Source organism: Perna viridis, chromosome 15, assembly GCF_037379345.1.
Source record: "Perna viridis isolate PV_CMFRI_1.1 ecotype Kerala chromosome 15, ASM3737934v1, whole genome shotgun sequence".
Classification (NCBI taxonomy): domain Eukaryota; kingdom Metazoa; phylum Mollusca; class Bivalvia; order Mytilida; family Mytilidae; genus Perna; species Perna viridis.
In genome coordinates this window covers 10,238,290-10,260,992 of record NC_142459.1, presented here as the reverse complement: position 1 = coordinate 10,260,992, position 22,703 = coordinate 10,238,290, and the positions used below count along the sequence as shown (strand labels likewise).

General features: G+C 34.9%; 2 protein-coding genes and 1 long non-coding RNA gene across 14 annotated transcripts in view; 2 read left to right on the top strand and 1 right to left on the bottom strand.

Moving 5' to 3' along the window:
- LOC148596872 (uncharacterized) overlaps positions 1–22,703 on the bottom strand; it is a 416,353-nt gene that overhangs the window by 7,184 nt on the left and 386,466 nt on the right. For 2 of the 11 annotated variants that reach the window (XR_015918806.1, XM_088562717.1), the window contains exons 1-3: positions 8,717–10,049; positions 7,297–7,539; positions 6,821–6,868 (exon numbers count right to left, since the gene is read on the bottom strand). Coding sequence is in view for 6 of the 11 variants with exons in the window: in XM_088562717.1 (XP_088418843.1) it covers positions 6,821–6,868; positions 7,297–7,539; positions 8,717–8,753 (328 nt within the window). In the remaining 5 variants the exon portion in view is untranslated. Of the gene's footprint in view, positions 1–1,371; positions 1,531–2,217; positions 2,601–5,921; positions 6,869–7,296; positions 7,540–8,466; positions 8,622–8,716; positions 10,063–22,703 lie in introns of those variants that run through there. The other 9 variants (XM_088562714.1, XM_088562713.1, XR_015918807.1 and 6 more) reach the window with 8 other exon arrangements.
- LOC148596883 (uncharacterized) lies at positions 2,453–7,645 on the top strand. Its single transcript, XR_015918812.1, has 4 exons — positions 2,453–2,540; positions 3,243–3,351; positions 3,847–3,950; positions 4,519–7,645. It is a non-coding gene; the product is annotated as an uncharacterized LOC148596883 (long non-coding RNA).
- Positions 10,221–16,417, top strand: LOC148596882 (uncharacterized). Of its 2 annotated transcripts, none has more exons than XM_088563990.1 (2): positions 10,221–14,057; positions 14,363–16,417. In XM_088563990.1, the coding sequence occupies exons 1-2, from the start codon at positions 13,928–13,930 to the stop codon at positions 14,722–14,724; spliced, it is 492 nt and encodes a 163-aa protein (XP_088420116.1). In that variant the 5' UTR covers positions 10,221–13,927; the 3' UTR covers positions 14,725–16,417. Both variants share the same exon structure in this region; 1 of them encodes a protein (XP_088420116.1).

The following is a 22,703-nucleotide window of genomic DNA, read 5'->3' as shown; positions in this document are numbered from 1 at the left end:
TAGGCCTATTCGTAAGGGATATCATGATATTCTTGTCAGATCTTTAAGGATGACATTTTTTTTGTATTTCATTGATTCGCTCATGGAGTCTTTAAATAGAAATTGGACCACTATAGGAGAGTTCGCCAATCTCATTAGTGATGTCATATTCACTAATTTTCATATCATTAAGTGTCAAATTGGTTGGCAAATAAACAACGAAATAAACAATTAGCAAATTCATGATTAGAATCCCAATTTTCAAAACTTTATAACTTTGTTATTCTATATCCAATTTTGGTTCTGTAAAATGTTTCATTTAGATAAAATAATTCATATTTTGTGTGTAAATTTTTTACTCTTTTACTTAAAAAATAAATTTGAAATGATATTTATATGTAAACCTCTATCATTAAAATTATTTTAAATTTTTTATGCTCACATAGTCTAATTACTGAATATTTATTTTAAAATTCCGTGGATAAAAAGAGTATTATTGGCAGTGTAGAGAACCAAAAGAATTTTTCAATTACCTTAAAAAACGAAAACGTTATGATGATATAAAGTTGATGCCCCATGCCAATCAAGGGATTTTTCGCAACCAAATCCAAATCACAGGTAAGTGATGACATCACGAAGAACTCTCCTATATTTTAAAACAGTTTTTGGCATGACATTGGTTGTGTCCTTATTGTATGACGTGTGAAGCACCGTGGCTCAACCGCGCATGGGAAGAATTGAAATTGATTTTACATATGATAGGGACATCCAGACTTGGGACCGGCAAGTTATCCGGGCGGAGTTAATGTCCATTTAAAAGATTTTTCAATACTAGATCCAATACAAGGTAGATCTATTTAAGTGTAGATTACATCTTTTTGGCATTTTTTGGATATATATATTCCTAACTTCTATTTTATTTTCATATTTTTATGAAATATTTGATATCACTGCCTTTTACAGGTAGACTGATACAATTAGTGCCAGTCTTTTTAAGCGCAATTCAACCACGGGGAAATATGTTGGGACAATTAAACTAGTTTTTTATCCAATTGGCGCAAACGTTGAATCGAACAACGAGCAATGTACACTTTCATTGAACTTCAACGTGTAGACACTTGGTAACCAATGTGAACTGTACAAAATAGAATGTTCAGTGTACACCCGGTATAGATTGTACATATAGATTCCACCGTATAGTGTTTCGAAAAGTAGAATGGGTGAATCTTATTACACGTATGTACAATACAGTTTAATGCATATCATATAAATTGTAGCTATAACCAGAGGTATGACAGACTTTAGAGCTTCAGTTTCCCTACATGTATGTAGGCGATTTTGAAATTATACAATTAAGGATTTTTACTGTAATGTTGGAATATACTAGTATACCTTTGTCATCATCTCATCTGTGAAAGCTTCTTGTATATAACAGGAACGCACTTTTGTACACTATATACACACGGATGATCAGAACTGTAAGGGAACGAACATCTTCAACTGCAATATTGGACAGGTAAATCCTGTCACCTGTTGAGTCACCTGTTCTGTCTGAGCCATAAAACAATTAATTTTTTTTAAATTACCTCAGGGCGATTCTATTCGTCACCTGGCCTGTGTAGTGTCGTACGTAAACTTAACCGAGATTTTGAAAGTGGGTTCTAAAAGGGGTGGGGGTCTAGAAAAAAGGGGTGTGTCATAGTATAATATTTCCTTATTTTCACCAAAATTTTGCATGAAATTATCCACATTAATCCAATTATATCATTTTTAATACTTCTTTTTTTAATATAACAACCAAAGGATTTTGATAGGCTATTATAAAAGTCCTTGTATATAATTATATTTACTGAAAGGATCTGCTTACTAGTGAATGAGTTTTTTTTTTCTTTTAATTTATATAAGGTTTTTATAATTTTACTAGCGAATTAAAACCGTACATGTAACAGGGAGTTATAATTAATTACAGGTCTATGCGTGTAACTGTCACCAATGAATTTACAGTCCATGCTTTAATTTACATTACAAAACCGAATTACTGCAGCCCGTGAAAGAGGTTCGCTTGCATGGAAGTTATTTTCTGATATGGCACCATCCTATGGACGAACGGAAATGCCAGCATCTTACGTTAGATCTGGGTATTAAAATGTACACGTACTATGTTTAATCAAGACAAAGTCCCGAGAAAGTACAGTTTCATTCGTTAGCCCAAGGATTTATATTATACATAGCATTTACCTAAATTTAACTCCTTCGCTAGCTATGAAATAACTTTTTGTACAACTATTTACTACGTTACTGGAAAGCTCATCTTGTGCGTTCCTGCATCGATATAACAACTGTTATACGAAAGGAGAATTACAGAGGAAACCTCAGATATGTATTGTCAGTCAGTGGCGAAACGGGATGCCGAAATCACGCATGACACAAGACGCTTTTGTATACGGTTCATTCCCCGCTATGACCTTATCCTAGCAGCGAGATAAGTGTTGATGCTGCAGTCGTTCAGAAACTAACGAATTCAATACAGCAATGAATGCATACGTCAAGTTCCGACTACAGTAAGGTAGGAGTTGTACTGCTCCAGAAAATCTGCATGATTTGCTCTGACTACTCTGCTCCTGAAACAGAAGGGCGACCCGGATGAAAATTTTTGCTTCGCAAGTGCAATATATTTATATTTAACCAGCAAGCAAAATCAATATTTCTACTTAAAAATATGTCTTGTTAAGTAATGGGGAGTTTTTTTTCAGCTATACTTATTTAGTGAAAAAATGAACACCCAGTCCTTTTTACAAATTTCTGGATCTGCCCAGCATATAGCTACTTATCTGTCAAAGAAGAATTAAAGTATTTGTAATCAATTCAACCTCATTTGAACATTAATTACAAGAACAAGTCACAAGTTTTCAGTCAGTAGAATAGACTTATAATTTGTTTACTTATAGTACAAAACAGGCACTACCTGACAATCCTGCAAAAAGTTTTAACTGGATTTGTTGCTTAGTATGTGTTCCTAATACATGTTAGTTCTTAAAAGTTCCTAAATAGAACTTAAAATAAGATATGCTGTGCGCAAAGATTGAAATATGTTGATTGGCATTTGTTTTTTTGTTTTTTTTGTGTTTTTTTTTGGAGGGGGAGGGTTCAATACCAACAGAAATTTTTCAACAGAACCATATTTAACTCAATCTTTACACATGTGGCTGGTATTTTAATACTTGTACAACTAAATTTGTCTAGCTGTATTTTTATTTTTTCAGAACTTTAAGTGAAGACTTGTATTTAAAAGAGAGAAACTTACACATTTCTTAGAGAAGAATATTGACCAATTAAAAAGGGCGATTATCATTTGACACATTTACTGTAGCAGTAAGTACTTATGCATGCAATACTCAGTGATTATTAAATAATTAAACAATTTTTTTTCATCCACAGGTATGCATTTTTTTAACATAATCTTGATGACATTGTAAATAGGCTGAAACAGTTTTGCTTTGAATACACAGTAAGCTTTCATGATGCACATTTTAATAGAAAGCACACTTAAACTCGTAAAATAGTAGTGGAGATGTTTGATTTTGTTTTTCGTTTAACAGACTATCAGAAACTTTCACGCATACTGTTTGAATGATTAAAAAGTCATCTAATTTTTTATATTGTTAAAATTGGAAAGTTAGGCTTTATGTAAAGATATAATATATGCACTAGACCCATAAAGGGAGATAATTAAACTGATTGGTTTTTAATGTGAAAACCTTGCTAGCACAGCTCCTCCAAAACCACTCAAGGTATTTAAAAAAAAAATATGTGAAGAAATGCATCAGTAGAGATTCAATGCAGTACTTTTAGCTTTGCATATTGTAGGGACAACCTGATAATACCAGATGACTATTAATACATTGATCAACCTGATGGATTGGGTTTTGGATCCTGTAGTGAGAGCAACATATGATAACTTGTAATTACAGGTATTCCTATATATGCATGGTAAAGCATTACTTGTACATGATTTTGATGTTTTTTTTTTTAGGTAATCAGTTTACTTCAAATTGTTATTAATGTTGTGCACTCTGTTAGTTGATTGAGCACAAGAAGCATATTACTTGTAGTTAGTTTTTCAACTTAGCACATTAAGTTCTGTCTTTATACATGAATGAGTTCCATATAAATCAAAATACATTAAAAAGTTATAAATATTTGTAAGAAACCTTTTAGAGTTGAAGACCTACAGATTATGCTTTGCATGGCTTTGAAAAGTGAGGGGGTGGTTTTTGCCTGCTGAAACTGACCAATCACCCTCATAGTAATTAGTCAGCCAGTAACACAAATCATGTTTACATTAGGTTGTTACTTTATTATATTTCAAGGTAGGTTTTTGATAATTGGCATGTTGTTAAGCATTTTTAAGATGTATAGCCTTCTACATGCTCTAGGGTTAATTACCATTGACCTTGACATCACATTTTTGTGCGTTGTTTGCATTTTTTTAAATTAAAAATCTACCTTTGACATTTTTAGTTCTTAACTATTTTTTAGGTATCATTATTGGTTGGGATTCTATGGTCAGAATAGCCACTGGTATACAGCAAGAAATTCCTGCAAAATTTTAGGAGGATTTTCACATTATATTTAAGAGCAACACTATCATGATCAGATCATCACTACAAAGTGTGCAGTATATAACATGAGCTTTTACTATTATTACCATCAAATGAGAAATTGAGAATCTTCTTTTGGTGATACTGGAGTACAGTTGTAAAGAAATCATCATTGCTACCTAAATATGATATTTGTACATACATGTACTTGTGACTGCTAATATTATTCCCACTGAAGCTAAAGTGTTGACATTCAAGAAATAGTTTAGATGTATCAGCCTCATTCACAGAAGGGTAAAATTGGAGGAAACTGTAGGGATTTAGACATAAGCAACAAACATGTAAATTTTGAAATAGGAATGTAGTTACACGTTTATTCATCAGAAGAATTCAATTCATTTTTTTTCAAAACCCCACCATTGCAAAAAAGGTTTTATTTTTTTTAAATAATCATTAATAAATGTCTGCCGATTCAGGAAAAACTTAGAACATACATTATTGTACCTCACTATGATTTGATGTGCTGTAATGTGTATCAAGCATTCATTTTCTGTTTAAGTAATTTTATATCTGTTTACATTCATGACAATATTAGGTGTTTTTATTATGTCTATGTTAGCCAGATTGGAATAGTTTATATGAACTGTGGTTCTTGCCCATGATATAAGGTTCAAAATGAGTTAGACTTTGATTCAGACATTTAATTCCTGTCAAATTGCATGGGCATCTATTTCATATCCTTGGAAATTATGAAAGAAGGTTTAGGCATTAATTTGCTCATTTTTGCCAAAATTTTGCACAAAATCAACCCAATTTTTACACAAAAGGGGGTGTATTAAATAAAGTTGATTTTGCATTTTAACACTTTTTGTTTAAGAATGGACATAAAATGCCAAAAAATACAGATACTTTTGTGTTGAATGTGGATATGGTTATGAATTGCGATGAAAGACTAACCTTTTTGTAGTTTATCAACAATATCAGTACTTTTGCGATGCAAAAAAAAAATGAACTATATTTTGTTATAAAGCATGTTCAAGAAATAACACTTATCAAGATAATTTAGCTTCAATTCTTTTTTAAGTTGAATAATTAAATACATAAAAACATGCATATTCCTTATAAAATTTAATAAAGTAATAAATATACTTACTAAATGTGAGAATGCATTGGTTTTTACTTGCTTATAAATAATAGAGATGTAAAATTATTTAAATTCTATAGCTTTATTCAATCTACACACACATTTGTACTTTCTGGTATCTTATCATAATACCTCTTCATACACATGTACCCATTTTTATGTTTCTAACTGTATTGATTTACAAATAAAAAATCCTATGGGACAAAAATAATCCCATGGGACAAGAAAAATCCCATGGGACAAAAATAATCCCATGGGAGAAAAAAAATCCCATGATTTTTAAATTGAAACTATAAGTTTATTTTATCAAAAATTGTAAAATAAAATGCATTTCATTAAATCCCATGCGAATCTGCATCCAATGGTTACTCACATGACATAGTAGGTTGAAGAAAAAGCGGGGCAAGATCTGCAATTCAGTGTTTTTCAAATTTAAATTGTCTTGTGTTTACACATGTTTCCACTAACCCTACCTACCCTAATTTTTCGTGCCTACCCTAAAGTTCTTTTTTGCCTTTTTTGGACAAGCACTTTTAAAGTCAGGATGTTACTCCTATATGGACCAGTAAAAACTTTGGAAAAATAAAAAGTTATGCCTACCTACCTGCCCTATTTTTTGAAAGCATGTTAGTGGAAACACAGGTACTTTTTTATTTGGCCTAGGCAAATTATCCTAAAAAATAGATCCATCATATTTTGGTTTTCTCTCTGAAAAAATCCTAGAGTTGTGTTTCATCATATTGGTTATCTAAAACAGGACCTGGATCATGTGCAGTTGGACGATATACAGGATTATTTACAATCAATGCTTGTGAAGTTCTCTTATACATATATTTTAGTCTTCTATGTTTCTTTATTTTACCATAAATAAGTTTGCAAACAATACCAATAATAATAATAGATAAAGCAAGAATAAGTATCGGGAAATAATATTTCTTTTTACCACTGTAAGGAACAGAGGTAATTATAAATGATGTTACATTTGAAATATTTAATGATAATTTATTAGTATGTATGATATTATTGGTACTTCCACCAAGATAGCATGGAAAAGTTATTAATTTACTGGAATTGAAAAAAATACTATTGGGTATACCTGTTTCAGTACTTCCAATGGTTGTTACTTCTGAAGTTGTAGATCTATCTGTAAATATATAAACAAAATTAATTACAGTAACATTATAAGTTTGAACTTTAACCTCAAAGACTTCTACATTAACTTTGTCTATATATCAGTAAATTATCATAGTTTATAGCAATAACAGAATTCATTAAGAGCAGAAGAATAGTAAATACATGAAAGAAATCATGATAGGATCTAATTCATAATCATTTTGTTATTTTTTATTCTTTTTAAATGTCACAAGGAAAAGTCAAATACATAACATTTACACATAGTTATACATGTATGTTAGGAACTGAGAGTTAATTTTCATCAAATTTTAATAATGCAAGGAAACAGATATTATTTTTAAGAAGACCTTATAGAGCCATATGTTTGTGTATATGGAACCCAGGTTTTTTTAAAACAAAAATATTGTACGTCATTCAATCAAATATACATATACATACCAGTGTCAGTTGTGATAGCAGATGTTGTGGTCTGAGAGGTAGTTCTAGTTGTCAGAGAGGTAGTTGTATCAGTTGGTGAGGTAGTTCTAGTTGTCAGAGAGGTGGTTGTATCAGTTGGTGAGGTAGTTCTAGTTGTCAGAGAGGTGGTTGTATCAGTTGGTGAGGTAGTTCTAGTTGTCAGAGAGGTGGTTGCATCAGTCGTCGAACTAGTTCTAGTTGTCAGAGAGGTAGTTGTATGTAAAGCTGTAAAAGAAAATAATTAAAATATGTTGCTGTGTGTCTGTAATATTTGTTCCATCATATATCATAAAATTAAATAATTTAATTTCGTTTGTAACATCAAATTTGATTGACTGTTGTTGTTTTGTTATTATGGTAAAATTCAAATAGTCTATGGGTATTTTTGAAGAAGAAAAAAAGGCAGGACGCCCCAAACCAAGAAAAAAAATAGTCAGGACAGTGCTTGGCCTAAAAAAAAAAGGCAGGATGCAGATTTTGGCTGAAAATTTTTAGGTTATAGAAAAATAAAAAATCAGGCTGTGCGCCAACTCGAAAAAAAAAATCCAGGCCCCGATTTAAAAAAAAAAATAAAAAGGCAGGACAGAAAAAATCAAATGGTCGATCCCTAACATGTTCAGAAATCGAATTTATTCCTTAAATATATAAAATAAATAAAATATAAGGTACCATAATAAACATTATGGCATTGAATTATATGTCATCTCCAAAGAATATGTATCGTCCAGGTGGATGAAACATGTGTAATAGATTGGGCTGTTTGTAAACAACAACAAAAATTGATCATACTAGAGTGGGGGAAGCATTTTCGCCACAATAGACGGACATTTTAGATACAGCTGAAGACCTTGGCGATTTTACGGGTTTTCAAAATATATTTTTTGAAAGTTAACTACTTGACAAACATGCATGATCAAGAATAATACTTTCTCTGATTTATTTTAATTACATAATTAAGCTTGAAGTTGGTAAGAAATTGCATACTTTTAATGACATGGGGGACACATTTTCGCCACTTTCCAATGATTTAGCAAATGCATATAAGGAATATTTTTTTCACATCCCCATTTCGATAGACGAATATTTATAACGTAGTTTATTATTTATAATTTCATCGACAACCGTATTATCGCCGATTTAACCGCATCTTACCTTTGCAGTCCGCAACCATTTGTGGTCGCAAAGCGGCGACGTCTTACAATGGCTGAGCATGACGACATAGACATCGTCAGAAAAAGAGGTACGAATGTCTGTCGCTGTTTTTGGAGCTTGCTGTGGCCTGCTCTTATGACATCTTAGATTTGTTATTCTAATAGGGGAAAATCGCGTGGGATTTCGCGAAAAAATAACACAGATGACGAAAATGTGTCCCTGGCGAAAATGAGCCACCCACTCTACCTACCACAATAACCATCGTTGCATGGAATCCTTTCATTCATACAGAATACAGTTGGTTGTTGTAGTCATTGTAGGTTTAAAGTAGGCCTCAGTGTACACTGCAATACAAAGACATTTCCCCGTCATTTCGAATTGAGCAACTCCATGGGTGTTGTCCAGTGTGAAAATTTCATTTCCATATTCACACAAGCAATTCCCGATAATCGACGACCCTTTCCCGTATTGGCATTTCTCTACAATAAATGTTACTTTTCCTGTTACACTGCATATGCATACAACTAAAACAATTATCAAGAGCTTCATTTTTTTCCATTTCCTGTCGAAACTGTGCGAAAAAAGGGAAAGGAATCATGTGACTGAGAAAAGGGGAGTTAATAAAATTGAGTGTGTTAAATCAAAGTACTGACAGTACTAAGTGCCGTAATCATGTTAAATCAAAGCACTGACAGCACTAACTGCCACAATCATGTTAAATCAAAGCACTGACAGCACTAAGTGCGACAATCATGTTAAATCAAAACACTGACAACACTTAGTGCCAAAATTATGGAGATGTTTAAAGATCAAACCAAATATTGTTTACACGCATATCGCATCGCATCGCAATTATTCCGTAAGACGCCTATGACGTCGTAAGTAAAGGCTATCCATGAAAGCGGCAAAGAATTATCGTGTATAGCCGTGCTGTTGTTCTTTTACGCGAATCCATTAAAGAAAAGCGCGAGGCAACCTACTGAATACAAATGAACATGAAACGTAAAAATGCTATCGCAAAATATCGGTAGTTTGAGTACTATCTAAATTATTGGAATGTCCGTAATACATTCACAATGTACGCGTGTAATCCTAGTGTTGTACAATATAAGTTTATTAAAAGGAGATGTGCATTTATTCAGAATTCACGAACATATTTTATTTTTACCTTGTTACATATTTTTTGTCCATCTACATAAAATAAGTTAATAACTGCGTCAAAGCATTTTATTGTTTTACTTAAAAATATATTTTTACGGTTTTCATAAGTCCGGGGTAACTTTTTGCGTTTGTTTTAAGATTATGTTACATATGTTTTCGTATCGAACATACGAAATGTCTCTAAACCCTCTCCACTCTTCAACGTTGTCACAGCAAAAATCAGTATTGCATTTATACGTTTTCCATGTCCTGTTAAGAAATTGTTTTAATCCCATCTTTAATTCCTGGTATGTAATACTCGAAAAAAAAATATGGCTGCTAAAAATATGTAGTTTGTAAATAAAAAAAAAATCGTTATTTCCATTATTGTCCATACACATAGAATGTTTATAGGGTCCATTTCTGTACAGACTTTGTAATTACACAACCAATCGAAAGATTACCAGGTTATTTCAAATATTCCAAATATTTCAAAATCTGCATATGAATACAGAAAACCTATTATTTATATAGGATGGTAAATTTTGAAAACTGAGAATAATATATATATATATATATATATATATATATATTTATGATGTGTTGTCAATTTTAACAATATGCGTAGGTAGAAGATAAAAAGGGATTTTTAAGTATCAAACACTGACCAATAAGATATTAAAATTTGAAATACACCTTGCGTAGGTGGTTAGACAAAAGAGGTTTTAATACCGAACAATAAGAGGTTCATTCTGAAAGAAATAGCGTAGGTAGCCAGATAATAGAAGATTTAATAGAAAAGAATAACGATCAATAAGAGGTTCATCTTTAAAGAAATTGCGTAGGTAGCTAGACAATAGAAGAATTAATAGTATAAAATAACGACCAATAAGAGCTTCATTACGTAAGTAGATGACAATGGAAGGTGGTTTGATAATATCAAACACCAACCAATAAGAGGGTTTTCATTTCAACAGCAATTGCGTAAGCGATTGAAAATTCAAAAGTTGAATATTTGATAGGGTAATGACGTTACTACCATCAGAGGGAGCCATTTTATTTTTTGTGATAAAAGAAGTGTAATAACAATTTTCCATTATTCAACAAAACAAAAATGTACAAGAAATATCCTTCTCTTAAAGACATATTGAACGGCATAGACTCCGTCGATAAGGTTATTAAATGGGCAGAGGAAAACGGCATGTCCGACCATCCTGTGGTACGCGAGAGACTGAACCAATTTAGTGTTAACAACATCATCAACACAATAACAGATCCAGACGTGTTAACGGAATGGGCAATAGACAATAGAATTCTTCATCATGATGTTGTATTGCAGTGAAGAAATAAACTTCTTACTTGCCACAAATGCAATCTATCATTCGATTCTTCTACAGAGCTAAAGGAACACACACATAGACTTTGCGAAACATCTGAAAAATCCACCAGTCATTAGATTTGCGATCATTTCACGAAACATCAGACGTAAACACGACAATCCATTAGATCTACGAATTTCACGACGACGGGAAACTGTCTTGTATCAAAGAACTGACCAATATGCACAGTCAACAAATGATCATCATTTACATTTAAATTCAGAAGTCAACACATCATCACCATTAGATTTGCGGTTATCCAAAATTGAGACACGATCGATTACCTTTGCCGATAATACAGTTAAAAAAGAGCCGGAAGACGTAAAAGGGAATTTCATCCCGTACGTGAGATCTAACGATAGTGGTAACCGATTGAAATATATACAACATGGAAAGGGAGCAGACGACATCTTATCTTACACATTGCAACAGACTAATCAAAAAACGTTTGCCAAAAATAAAGCAAAAGAAACCACTTACAAACTAAAGTTTCGTCAAGGATGGAAAAATCATAAAATCAAAGACCTAATGAAAGAAATCAACACAATGTTTAAAGACGTCATCGAAGAAGTTAAAGAGGAAGGCGGAGATTTGGGACGAATTATCATTAATCATCCAGAGTTTTACCATTCAATGGTTGCAGCCCCACTGGACAAATGGTCAAACATCAATGCGGAGAGAGTCATGCAGTCGATCGAAGGATATCTCAACAGTAACGAAAATTTACCCATAGATGATCAAATGACAGTAGTTGTTGGTAACATTAGTGTACCTAAGGGGAATGGAAAAACAGTGCACGTCACCAGATTGACTGGAAACGATAGTTCAATCGTCAGGAAACGTTCCTTTCTGAGAGTGGAAAACAGTGAAGATCACTTGTGTCTACCCACGGCCATAGGTAGGACGTTTATCAAATTTTGTCAAGTTGTCACATTAGATCGTTGGAATGTCATGACCAAAAATGATCCTCCAGAAAAGAATACTTCAATGAAAGTGATCAAACATAAAGCTATGACTTCCAGTTACTTACGGAATATGAAAAAAACCACGAACAATCGACTTCGAAAGAAAATGGCAGAAACACTATGTGAGGCAGCTGGCGTCCCGACAAATAGAACTCTAAGTATTGCCGATATAAAACCGTTTGAGGATTTATTAGAGGTTAATATACAAGTATTGTCTGCGATATTATGCAATAAATTCTGCCGCGTTTCAAATGTGGAAGGACGTAGAAACTTATATTTATTTGAGTGTATTAGAAAACGGTGAAGAACACTTTGACGGGATAGCCAAAATAAGCGGAGTATTTGATTATGGTTATTTTTGTGAAAAATGTCTGATTGCGTACAAAAATAAAGGCCGACATTCATGCGAGACCTCATGTGACATATGTGCAAGCAACAAGTGTGTCGTTGGGACAGATTCAATGTCTTGTCTTTTTTGTTATCGAGAGTGTCGCAGTCAAGCTTGTTACGACAGACATGTGGAGAAAACCGACAAGAAAGGAAGGGAGATCAGCAAATCTATGTGTGAAAAATGGTATCAATGTAAGAAGTGCCGGAAAGTCCTTGACAGATCGAAAAGAAAACCGGAACTGCACATCTGTAGAGAATGGAGATGCCAAATTTGTCACCAATTTCAAACAAACCAACACTTCTGTTATCAGCGCGTGCCTGACACTAAACCACGTACCATTCCGCGCAAGTTTTTCTTCTTCGATTTCGAGACGTACCAGCAGACGGACTACGCATTTGAATGTCAACAAGGATATACACCAAATAATCCTTGTAAAGATAAATGTACCGTCGGCCTCAGATGTACTAAGTGTCGGATATGTAGAAACTGCAGCGAGACTACGTGTGGTTTATACGAACACAAAGTATTTTATGCAGTCCTACAATCGACTTGTGAAAAATGCGGTGCTAACGAGGAAGATGACGAAGTCACTCCTCAATCACGATGTTCAACATGTGGCAGTCGTTATTAAAAATGTAGGATATTCAAGGAGAAAGAACCAGTGATGCCATGTCCACTAACGTGTGGATTCAGACAGAGAATTTTTAGCGGTACCGATGTACCGTCTCAGTTCTGTTCTCACATCATGACACCGTATTACAAAAATACGGTTTTCATGGCACACAATGCCAAAGAGTTCGATAACTACCCCATTCTGAATGCTTTGATCGATCATCATGGAGTCAAACCAAACAAGATACTCTACAACGGTTCGGAAATTATGTGCATGCACATTGCACACGGTTTGGACTTGACGTTCATAGATTAAATTTTCTACAAATGAAGCTTTCGAAAATTCCGGAGTGTTTAGAAATCAAAGAACTTCAAAAAGGATATTTCCCTCATTTGTTTTCAAATCCGTCGCGATTTGAATGCAGAGATGTTGATTGGCCTGCTCCATGTTATTACGGACACAATGTCGGAGAAAAACCTCAAAACCTTCATGGAATGGTACGAAACGAAGAAGAACGATCGATTCGATTTTCAAGAAGAACTAAGTATACGGCAGAGGACGTTCGAATATTGCGCCACGGTGCAATGAAATTTCGACGTCTCATGCTACAAGTGACGTCAAGAGAGAGTTCGAGTGGAGATACGGGTAGTGCGAGAGATATAGATCCGTTCGATTACGTCACTATTGCTTCCGTCTGTCAGAGCGTTTTCAGGAATCTGTACCTAAAGGAAGTATACAAAACTGTTCTCAAGGATAGTCGAAACGATAGATCGTTCACTTGTCCTTCGAAATACATCAACGGACAACTACATTTACAGTTACCATCGGGAGACGAATGGATTTCAAATCTGTGGAAGACGACTATCACATCGGTCAAACGATATTCGATCGATCGGACATTGCCGTCGTACCATCGGAAGGTTACGTGACTGATTCCTTCAGCAAGTCATCGATATAATGGCTTGAATGGATCATGGAACAGAGTAGAATTAAAGGACAACAGATAGATATCGTCCATGCCTTGAACGGGCAAGAATACAGAGAAGGACCTTACCGACTAGACGGATACCACAAGGACACAAAAACGGCGTACGAGTTCTTAGGTAGGATACTTATCAAATGTCAAGTCTTACTTTAGAATTTAAAAAAAATCAAGTAGCGGCGGCGGCGGCGGCATATAAGCTTTATAAGTTTATAAGCTTATAAGCATATAAGCTTTATAAGTTTATAAGCTTATAAGCTTATAAAACTTATTATAAGCTTATAAAGCTTATAAACGTATATGGTTTTTTTATAAGGAAAAGGGGGACGGGTAAAAGAAAAAGTCCAGTTCTGTGGATTGTATCATTATTACATTTTTTTTTAAGTGTCAGTCTTATATATTTAATTATTGATGTTTTTGTTTTAGGGTGTGTATATCACGGATGTCCGGAATGCTTTCCTACCGATAGAACCAAGACGAAACATCCTGTAACTAAACATTCTATGAGTGAACTATACTATACAACAAAGAAAAAGGAAAAAGAATTGAAAGCGATGGGATACCGATATGTCTGTATCTGGGAGCATGAATTTAGAAATCAGATGAGGTCAAACAACGAAATGTACCAGTTTGTCACAGGTTTAGATTTAACGGAACGATTGCATCCTAGGGATAGTTTTTTCGGAGGACGGACAAATGCTATAAAATTATATCATGAAGTCACAGAACCCGGTGAAACAATCGAATATTATGATTATACAAGTTTGTATACCTATGTCAACAAATAATGTAAGTATCCAATCGGCCATCCAACGATTATCACATCCGATTTCCAAGATATGTCATCTTATTTTGGAATCGCTAAATCAAGATTTTACCTCCGCGACGTTTGTACCACCCAGTTTTACCTTTTTTGTCAAATGGAAAATTAAAGTTTGCCTTATGTAGAAAATGTGCAGAAAATGAAAACACAAAAAGGTGTATCTGTCCGGATCGTGATAGAATGTTGATTGGTACATGGTGTACTCCAGAGATAGACATGGCGTTATCACAAGGATATTCGATCATTAAAATATACGAGGTTTATCATTTTAAAGAAACTACCATGTACGACAAGACAACAGGAAAGGGAGAACTTTTTGCGGATTACGTTAATCTCTTTCGCAAACTTAAACAGCAAGCTTCAGGTTTTCCTAACGAATGTGTAACGGTTGATGACAAAATGGAGTACATTGCAAATTATGCTAAGATGGAAGGCATCCACTTAGACTATGATGAGATCAAGAAAAATTCTGGCTTTACGTTCTCTTGCCAAAATATGTCTCAACTCTTTCTGGGGAAAATTCGGCCAAAGATTGAACATGAAGCAGTCCATGTTTATTTACGAACATGAAGTTTTTCAAACATTTAACTGGTCGGAGGAAAGATGTGAGAGACTTTTATATCGTTAGTGACGATATATTACAACTGGAATACTTAGCTGATTCACAATTTCTTCCTGCAGATTTTAAGACAAACATTTTCATTGCATCGTTTACCACCTGCTGGGCAAGACTTAAACTATACGAGTTGTTGGTATTAACCGGTCAAAATGCGTTGTATGTTGATACCGATAGTATAGTGTTCGTGGATATTAATAAAATGATTACCAACACTCTATCAGCAGGAAACTACTTAGGACAACTTACAAATGAAATTCAACCTGAAGATTCTCACATCACGCATTTTATTTCAAGTGGACCAAAATCATATGCGTATAAAACCTTGTCGGGGAAGGAGATTTGTAAGGTCCGTGGATTTTCTCTGGAAAGTGCCTCGAACTCTAAGCTAATCAACTTTGATGCCATGAAAGACATAGTTGTCAATAAAACCAAAGAATCCATTACTTTAGTGAACACACGGAAGATTTCTAGACTAAGTAGAAAGCGAAAACTCTACAACAGAATAGAAGAAAAGGAATTCCAAATGGTCAACACAAAAAGACGCCTTCTTCAAGACCTTCGGACTTTACCCTTTGGTTACTGTGACTGAAAAAAAAAAACTAAACATTTATTAATCATTCTTTATTGAAAGTACAATCAGGAATGTAACCATTTGTAATCATTCTCTTTTGTAATAAAAATCAATATTGTAACCAGTTAATGTTTGTTTTTTGTTTTTTCCGTGACACAATTGGAATTGTCCTATTGCGCTGGCGTTTCTTCCTTGCTGGAATACCGGGTGGTCCAACAGAGTCTCCGCTTTCTAGTTGATGAAACACGAAACCTTTGCCCGTTTGTGTACAATTTTCAATAAAAGTTCTGTTCATGTCAGATGCATCGGATAATGTGGTATTTGTTTCGACCGATCCTTTACCGTCATTTCTGCCGTTTTCTACTTGGTCCAGATTCGATTTGTCAACTTGTCTCGACAAATCGTCAAATTGTCTCTTAGATAGAAGTATCATTTCTTTAGCCATGATTTCTAAATATGTCCTAATACAGGTTTTACGATACGTGGTAAAATCTGCGGATAACGAAGAAGGAGTTTTTTTTCTTATTTGCAAAAGTTTCTTTTTTTGAACTTAATCGCACAAGCAACGAATTATATGGTTCCAAAGCTTTAATGTAGGTGACTTTATTCGGAAATATTCCCTTAATGATATTCAAGGCAATCTCTGATATTAAATCAATTTGATCTTTGGTCACGTGCGATAATATATGCTTCCTTTGCTTTGATTTTGCTTCGTAAATAAATTTGATAAAGTTTTTATTTATTCGCATGCGTCTACTCATGATGCTGCGATCTAAATGACAATCGTCAAATGTGACAATCATTTTTATATTGGTTGATAAACAACACAATAGTCGCCGGGAAAAATATTTGTTCGCAACATATATCTGTTGTCGTCTCTGTGTGGTGATAAATCTATCAACAAGTACCCGTACTTTTGTTTCGTAGCTTTAGAAAAGCTATCCAAAAAATACTTTGTCATACCCGGTAAAATATGTGAGGCAAACGTTGAAATTTGTCTCATATCCCTTGGATAACGAAACAGAATAAAATTAGCGCAATTCAAGGAAATGGTCTTGGCATATCTTCCGGGACTATATAAATGTTGGGATATGAGTATTACACTGCACCCTTTATGGTGACTTGTGACAGTAAAAAGTTTGAGTTTTTCTGGACTGTTAACCACTTTATTTATAACGTCACCCAAAATGATCAAGCTCGAACTCGTGTTTTCCGTAAACTCCTCTATTTGTTGTTTGTCCGGTAGTCCTTCGTGAAATATAAGATGTGGAATATGTTGCATTTCATCAAAAAGCTTCTGGTATTCTGAATACACATACATATTTTTTTCTGGGGAATCTGTGAACATATGCGAGGCATTTTCTATCAATTTTTTTGTCAACATAGTTTTTCCACTTTGCGTTGGTCCACATATTTGGATTGTTGTAAGTGATAGAAATGGAAGAAGGACGGTTTCGTCCATGTTCTCTCTTCCACATACAGTTATCAACTAGATTTACTCTGCATATAACACATGATTTATATGAAAGACATAGACTAACTGAAAACTTTTTATTTTATTTTTTTTTTCAAAAAAAAATACCATTGAAAAAAAGACATAATTATTCGATTGTTTTCTTTTAATATCCTACTAAATGAATCATATAGTTTAAGTATTCGTATATGATAACAGAGTCTCATAAGAACAAAATATACAACGTATAATCCACAGATTCGATTTGTCAGGTTGAATCTGTCTTTTCAGTACTGTACATGTTTTACTATTCCTCTTGATAAAGTCTTGCAAACTGTATCCATAGAAATCAGGTGTATTTCCATAGACTATCGAAATATTCTGCTCGATGATTGTTCAAAACGAGGACGCTTAACCAATGTTTTCCTGGATTAGGATAAGGGTCGGTGTTAATAATGAAGACCTGTGGAAATTGTCCTTTTATATGAAACGGTAGATCGTTTATAGCCGTGATATCTATTTTCGCTCTATAACGTTGCAAACATGCATTGTTTTTTAGCAGAGTGTGTAATTGTATGGAATTCATGGTTCTATTATTTTAATGTCTCTCGCTTCGTCACAGGTTAAAACTGCCTGTGATTGATAGTAGCACACGCAATTTATAGTTTCTGTCGTTGTTTGTTTGTTTGGTTGTTGGGGTTTAACGTCCGAGCAGCAATATTTCAGCTATATTCAGACAATGAACATGAAATGGATGATAAAATGAACATGAAATGAAAAAAAGAGGATGGGCCACAAGGAAAATAGGGTCGACAAATTTTGATTGCCACTGGAAAAAGGGGGATGGGTAAGGTCGGGCAATTTAGCCTCCTGTGGCGGAGCGCAAAGGTTCCTACTCCTATCGAATACCACAGCAGGGTTCTTTAACGTGCGAGGAACGTGGCATTTTTTCCCAACACGGTGCACCACTATGGTTTGCGGTCAGGTTTTCCGTATTATAGCCTGACAACCCCAGCATGCAACACGCCAGGGGTACCCCATTCCACCACTTGGGGCACACATCCCAGTTGCTCTGTGGGCAGAGCGCCTAGCCCCCGGCTAGGTTTCTGAGCACTATTTAGTCGCCTTATACGACAAGCTTAGCGCTGCTGCAGGCACCCGGACCTGCACGGGGGTTTCTGTCGTTGCACTCTTAAATCGCATCTCTAGTCTGGCATTACCGTTTCTCACGAGATTTAGAAATTCTTCTTGGAAATCGCCAGTATTCAATGTGAAACCAATGAGAGTATAGCCAGCCCCATAATCTTTCCTAGAGATATTGAGACCACTGTCTTTGTTCCATTTTTCGCATATTTCGAATAACCGGACGAAACCCTCGGAATAATTTCTGTTTGTACCAAAGTCTAGTTTCATCGGTGATCCATAAATATCGACTCCATTAATTTTCATCGTTACTGCCTCTAAGTTGAAATGTTGAAAGTTAAAGGGGTTCACCGTATAATCTCCATTCACGGCCTTCTGAGAAACTAATCCAAATACCACTTTATCGGGAAGAGCTTTCGGAAATATTGAGTCCCAGTAAAACTCTGTTACACCTTTCTGAAAAACGTTCTGCGTAACGTAGCTTCTATTTATGACATATTTTGCCGTTGTGTCTTTCAACATATTTCTGTGATTTAGGATAACTCCGGGGTCTGGTTTGCATCTGCATGTTCTATAAAATACGTTTAGAATCTTTAGTTTATAACTAGGTGAAGTTTCTCCCGACATCAACATAAATGGGGTCGAGGATCGAAATAACTTCATGTAAATGTCAACACCGTTTATGAGATACTTGTCCAATAAAAGTGAATTTTATCATTTTCGAATTCTGATTTTGCCCTGTTTACGTCCGCCTCAACTGGTGCCACCTGTTTGGTTTGTATTGTTTTTTGTTCTGTGTCTGAAGCAATATTATTCACTGGAATTAAGTAAGATCCTTTAAATCGTCTGTATAATCCACCACCTGTTTGTAGTTTTTTTTTTCTAAGCTTGCGTCTGTTAGGATTAGATGAGTTTTTATCCATGGTTTTGTAAAATGTTTCCCATAATACAGGGTTCGTGACATAAGTTTGACTGTTCATACTTTTTTTAAATGGAAACTTTTTAAAGTGAAGTGTAAGCGTCACTTTGTTTTTTATAAATGAAGCTTTATTTCCAGGTCCAGGTGATAAAAGAATAGGCCTGCAGCAGCGCTAAGCTTGTCGTATAAGGCGACTAAATAGTGCTCAGAAACCTAGCCGGGGGCTAGGCGCTCTGCCCACAGAGCAACTGAGATGTGTGCCCCAGGTGGTGGAATGGGGTACCCCTGGCGTGCTACATGCTGGGGTTGTCAGGCTATAATACGGAAAACCTGACCGCAAACCATAGTGGTGCACCGTGTTGGGAAAGATGCCACGTTCCTCGCACGTTAAAGAACCCTGCTGTGGTATTCGATAGGAGTAGGAACCTTTGCGCTCCGCCACAGGAGGCTAAATTGCCCGATCTTACCCATCCCCCCTTTTTCGAGTGGCAATCAAAATTTGTCGACCCTATTATCCTTGTGACCTATCCTTTTTTTTTTCATTTCATATTCATTATATCATCCATTTCATGTTCATTGTCTGAATATAGCTGAAATATTGCTGCTCGGACGTTAAACCCCAACAAACAAACAAACATTTATTTCCAACACTGTCCTTTATATACACATGTAACTCAGATATTTCGTTTCTTTGAATCGGTAAATAATAAGAATTGTCAAAAATTACATTGTCATTTTCTAAATAAATTCTCCGTAGAAGTGGTTGCTCCGATTCACCGGTGAAACTTTCACCGCATATATCACAGTACACATATAGTTCTTTTTTCCCATGCTGTGCTTTAAAATCTACAATGCTAAGTTCCGTTAAAGAAACTACCCAATATCCATCCAAATTTACCGTTCTGTTTAGGTTTATTCTGAAATCATGCGGAGTATTCTCTGGGAATAACTTTAATCCGTCCGATGACGAAAACACCATTCTCAAACTCATCTTTCTGTTGAAATGATATGTTATGAATGATGAGTCTCCTTTTAAATGTTTTGTACACTCTGTTTTGAAACCCACGAGTCAAATTTACATGGCCATCCAAGCCATTTAACTAATACTTCGTCACTATTGGTTGTTTTATTTTTTCTCTTCCTCACGATCTTTTCTATCTTGTATGTATTGGTATCTTTCGGTTTTAGTTTTTGTAATTCGTAATCTATAAAATGTTCCTTTGATAGGATCATCCATCATGTCGACTAATTGATATATGTCTTGTTGATTTTTTATTAGTCTCTTATGTATTTTGAAATACTCTAATGTCCAATTCTCCACATAGCCTTTCTCGAATGTTTTCTTTAAGTGCGATATTCTTACGATATCGCCGATTTTGAACTTAAAAGGCGTTTTCTTTCTCTTCTTTTGCTTCATTACTTTTGATCCGTGTCTGCTCTTTGTTTTAGTATTTCTCGAAATGTATTGTAGGTATCTTATTTCATCTTCATTTCCTTTCGTTACTGAAGATAGTGTAGCACCTCCTAGCGAGGAATCCGGTGTATTGTAACTCTTGACTAAGTCTTGCAATACGTCTATGTATCGGTATGTTTGCTTTTCCATGAAAAATGCATAAATCTTTTGTTTAATAGTTTTAATTACCACTGCGCTCCGCCGCAGGAGGCTAAATTGCCCGACCTTCCTCTTCCCTCCCTTTTTCTAGTGGCAATCAAAATTTGTGGACCCTACTGTCTTTGTGTCCCATCCCATTTTTCATTTCATCATCATTTCATGTTCATTTTATCATCCATTTCATGTTCATCGTCTGAATATAGCTGAAATATTGCTGCTCGGACATTAAACCCCAACAATCAATCAATCAATCATACACGTTCGGCATAGTTAGCCTTGATTTGATTGATTGATTGATTGTTGTTTATTGCCGTTTCGGCGACCAGGGCCATATCATGAAATTAAAACAAACAGCTATTTACATATAAAAAGGTACATAAAAGGTGAACCTAAGACATAAAATACATATAGAAACATAACTTCGATAAAACATTTAAAATACTGAAAAATCAAGGACGGTATCCAATTTAGATTTTATTAAATAAACCGATGTCCCGCAAAAAATCGATAATGTTTTTAGATGAAACGGTCTTGAACAAATCAAACATATTGGCGCAGTCAAAATAATTTTGCCTGATCTTGGCAAAATCCACACAATCCAGAAGAACATGTTTGATAGAGAAAGGGCAATCACATGGGATACACTCAGGTTGAGGATCACCAACAAGCAAATGGCCATGTGTGAATCTAGAATGTCCAATGCGGCATCTAGTCATGTCCACTTGCTCTTTGTGATTGCCCGACCCGGATTGATGAACGCCTAGATCGGGTTTTATGGAATTGAGTTTGTTGTGTTCAAGACCGTCCCATCCGTCCTGCCACATCTTTAAAATATATTTCCTTATTAAAGGTTTAAAATCGGTGTATGGCAAACTAACGTCCTTTATTATTTGATTTAATGCCTTCTTCGCAACCCTGTCTACAACTGAATTCCCCTGAATACCAACATGACTGGGTACCCAGAGAAAAACAATCTCTATATCGAATTCCCGAAGTCGATGAATAAAATATAAAATTTGTAAGATAAGAGTGTTTTTCACTTTGTGATTTTTAATTGCCAAAAGACAGCTCAAAGAGTCAGAACAAATAATAAACTGTGACAGATTAGATTGAGTAATCAATTTAAGTGCTAACAATATGGCTCGAGCTTCAGCTGTGAATATGGAAGCGCTTGATGGCAACCGTTCAGTTACAGTTCTGTCACCATGGACAGCAGCACATGCAACGCTTTCGCCATCTTTAGAACCTTCTGTATACACCGTCGAAAAATCTGGATAATTTGCTTTAATTTCAGAAAATTTTTGTTGTAAAAATAAAGGATTGGTATCGGACTTTTTATATTCACGCAGATCAAAAATGAAAGAAGGGTGTGGAAGCTCCCATGGAGGGCATTTCGAAGTAACAACAGGTGTCACTGCATTGGTCTCCAGATGAATTGCTTCCAAATGAGGTTTTATTCGAATTCCAAAAGGAGGGGCTCTGCCTCCATGCCTCCGACAAATGTCGACTCAAATAGGATTAATGACACAGTCGCAGGCAGGGCTATCTGGGTAGGCCATAAGTTAACTTACATATTGAAGACCTAATTTCAAATATAAATATAAATATTAAAATGGGAGGACATTCA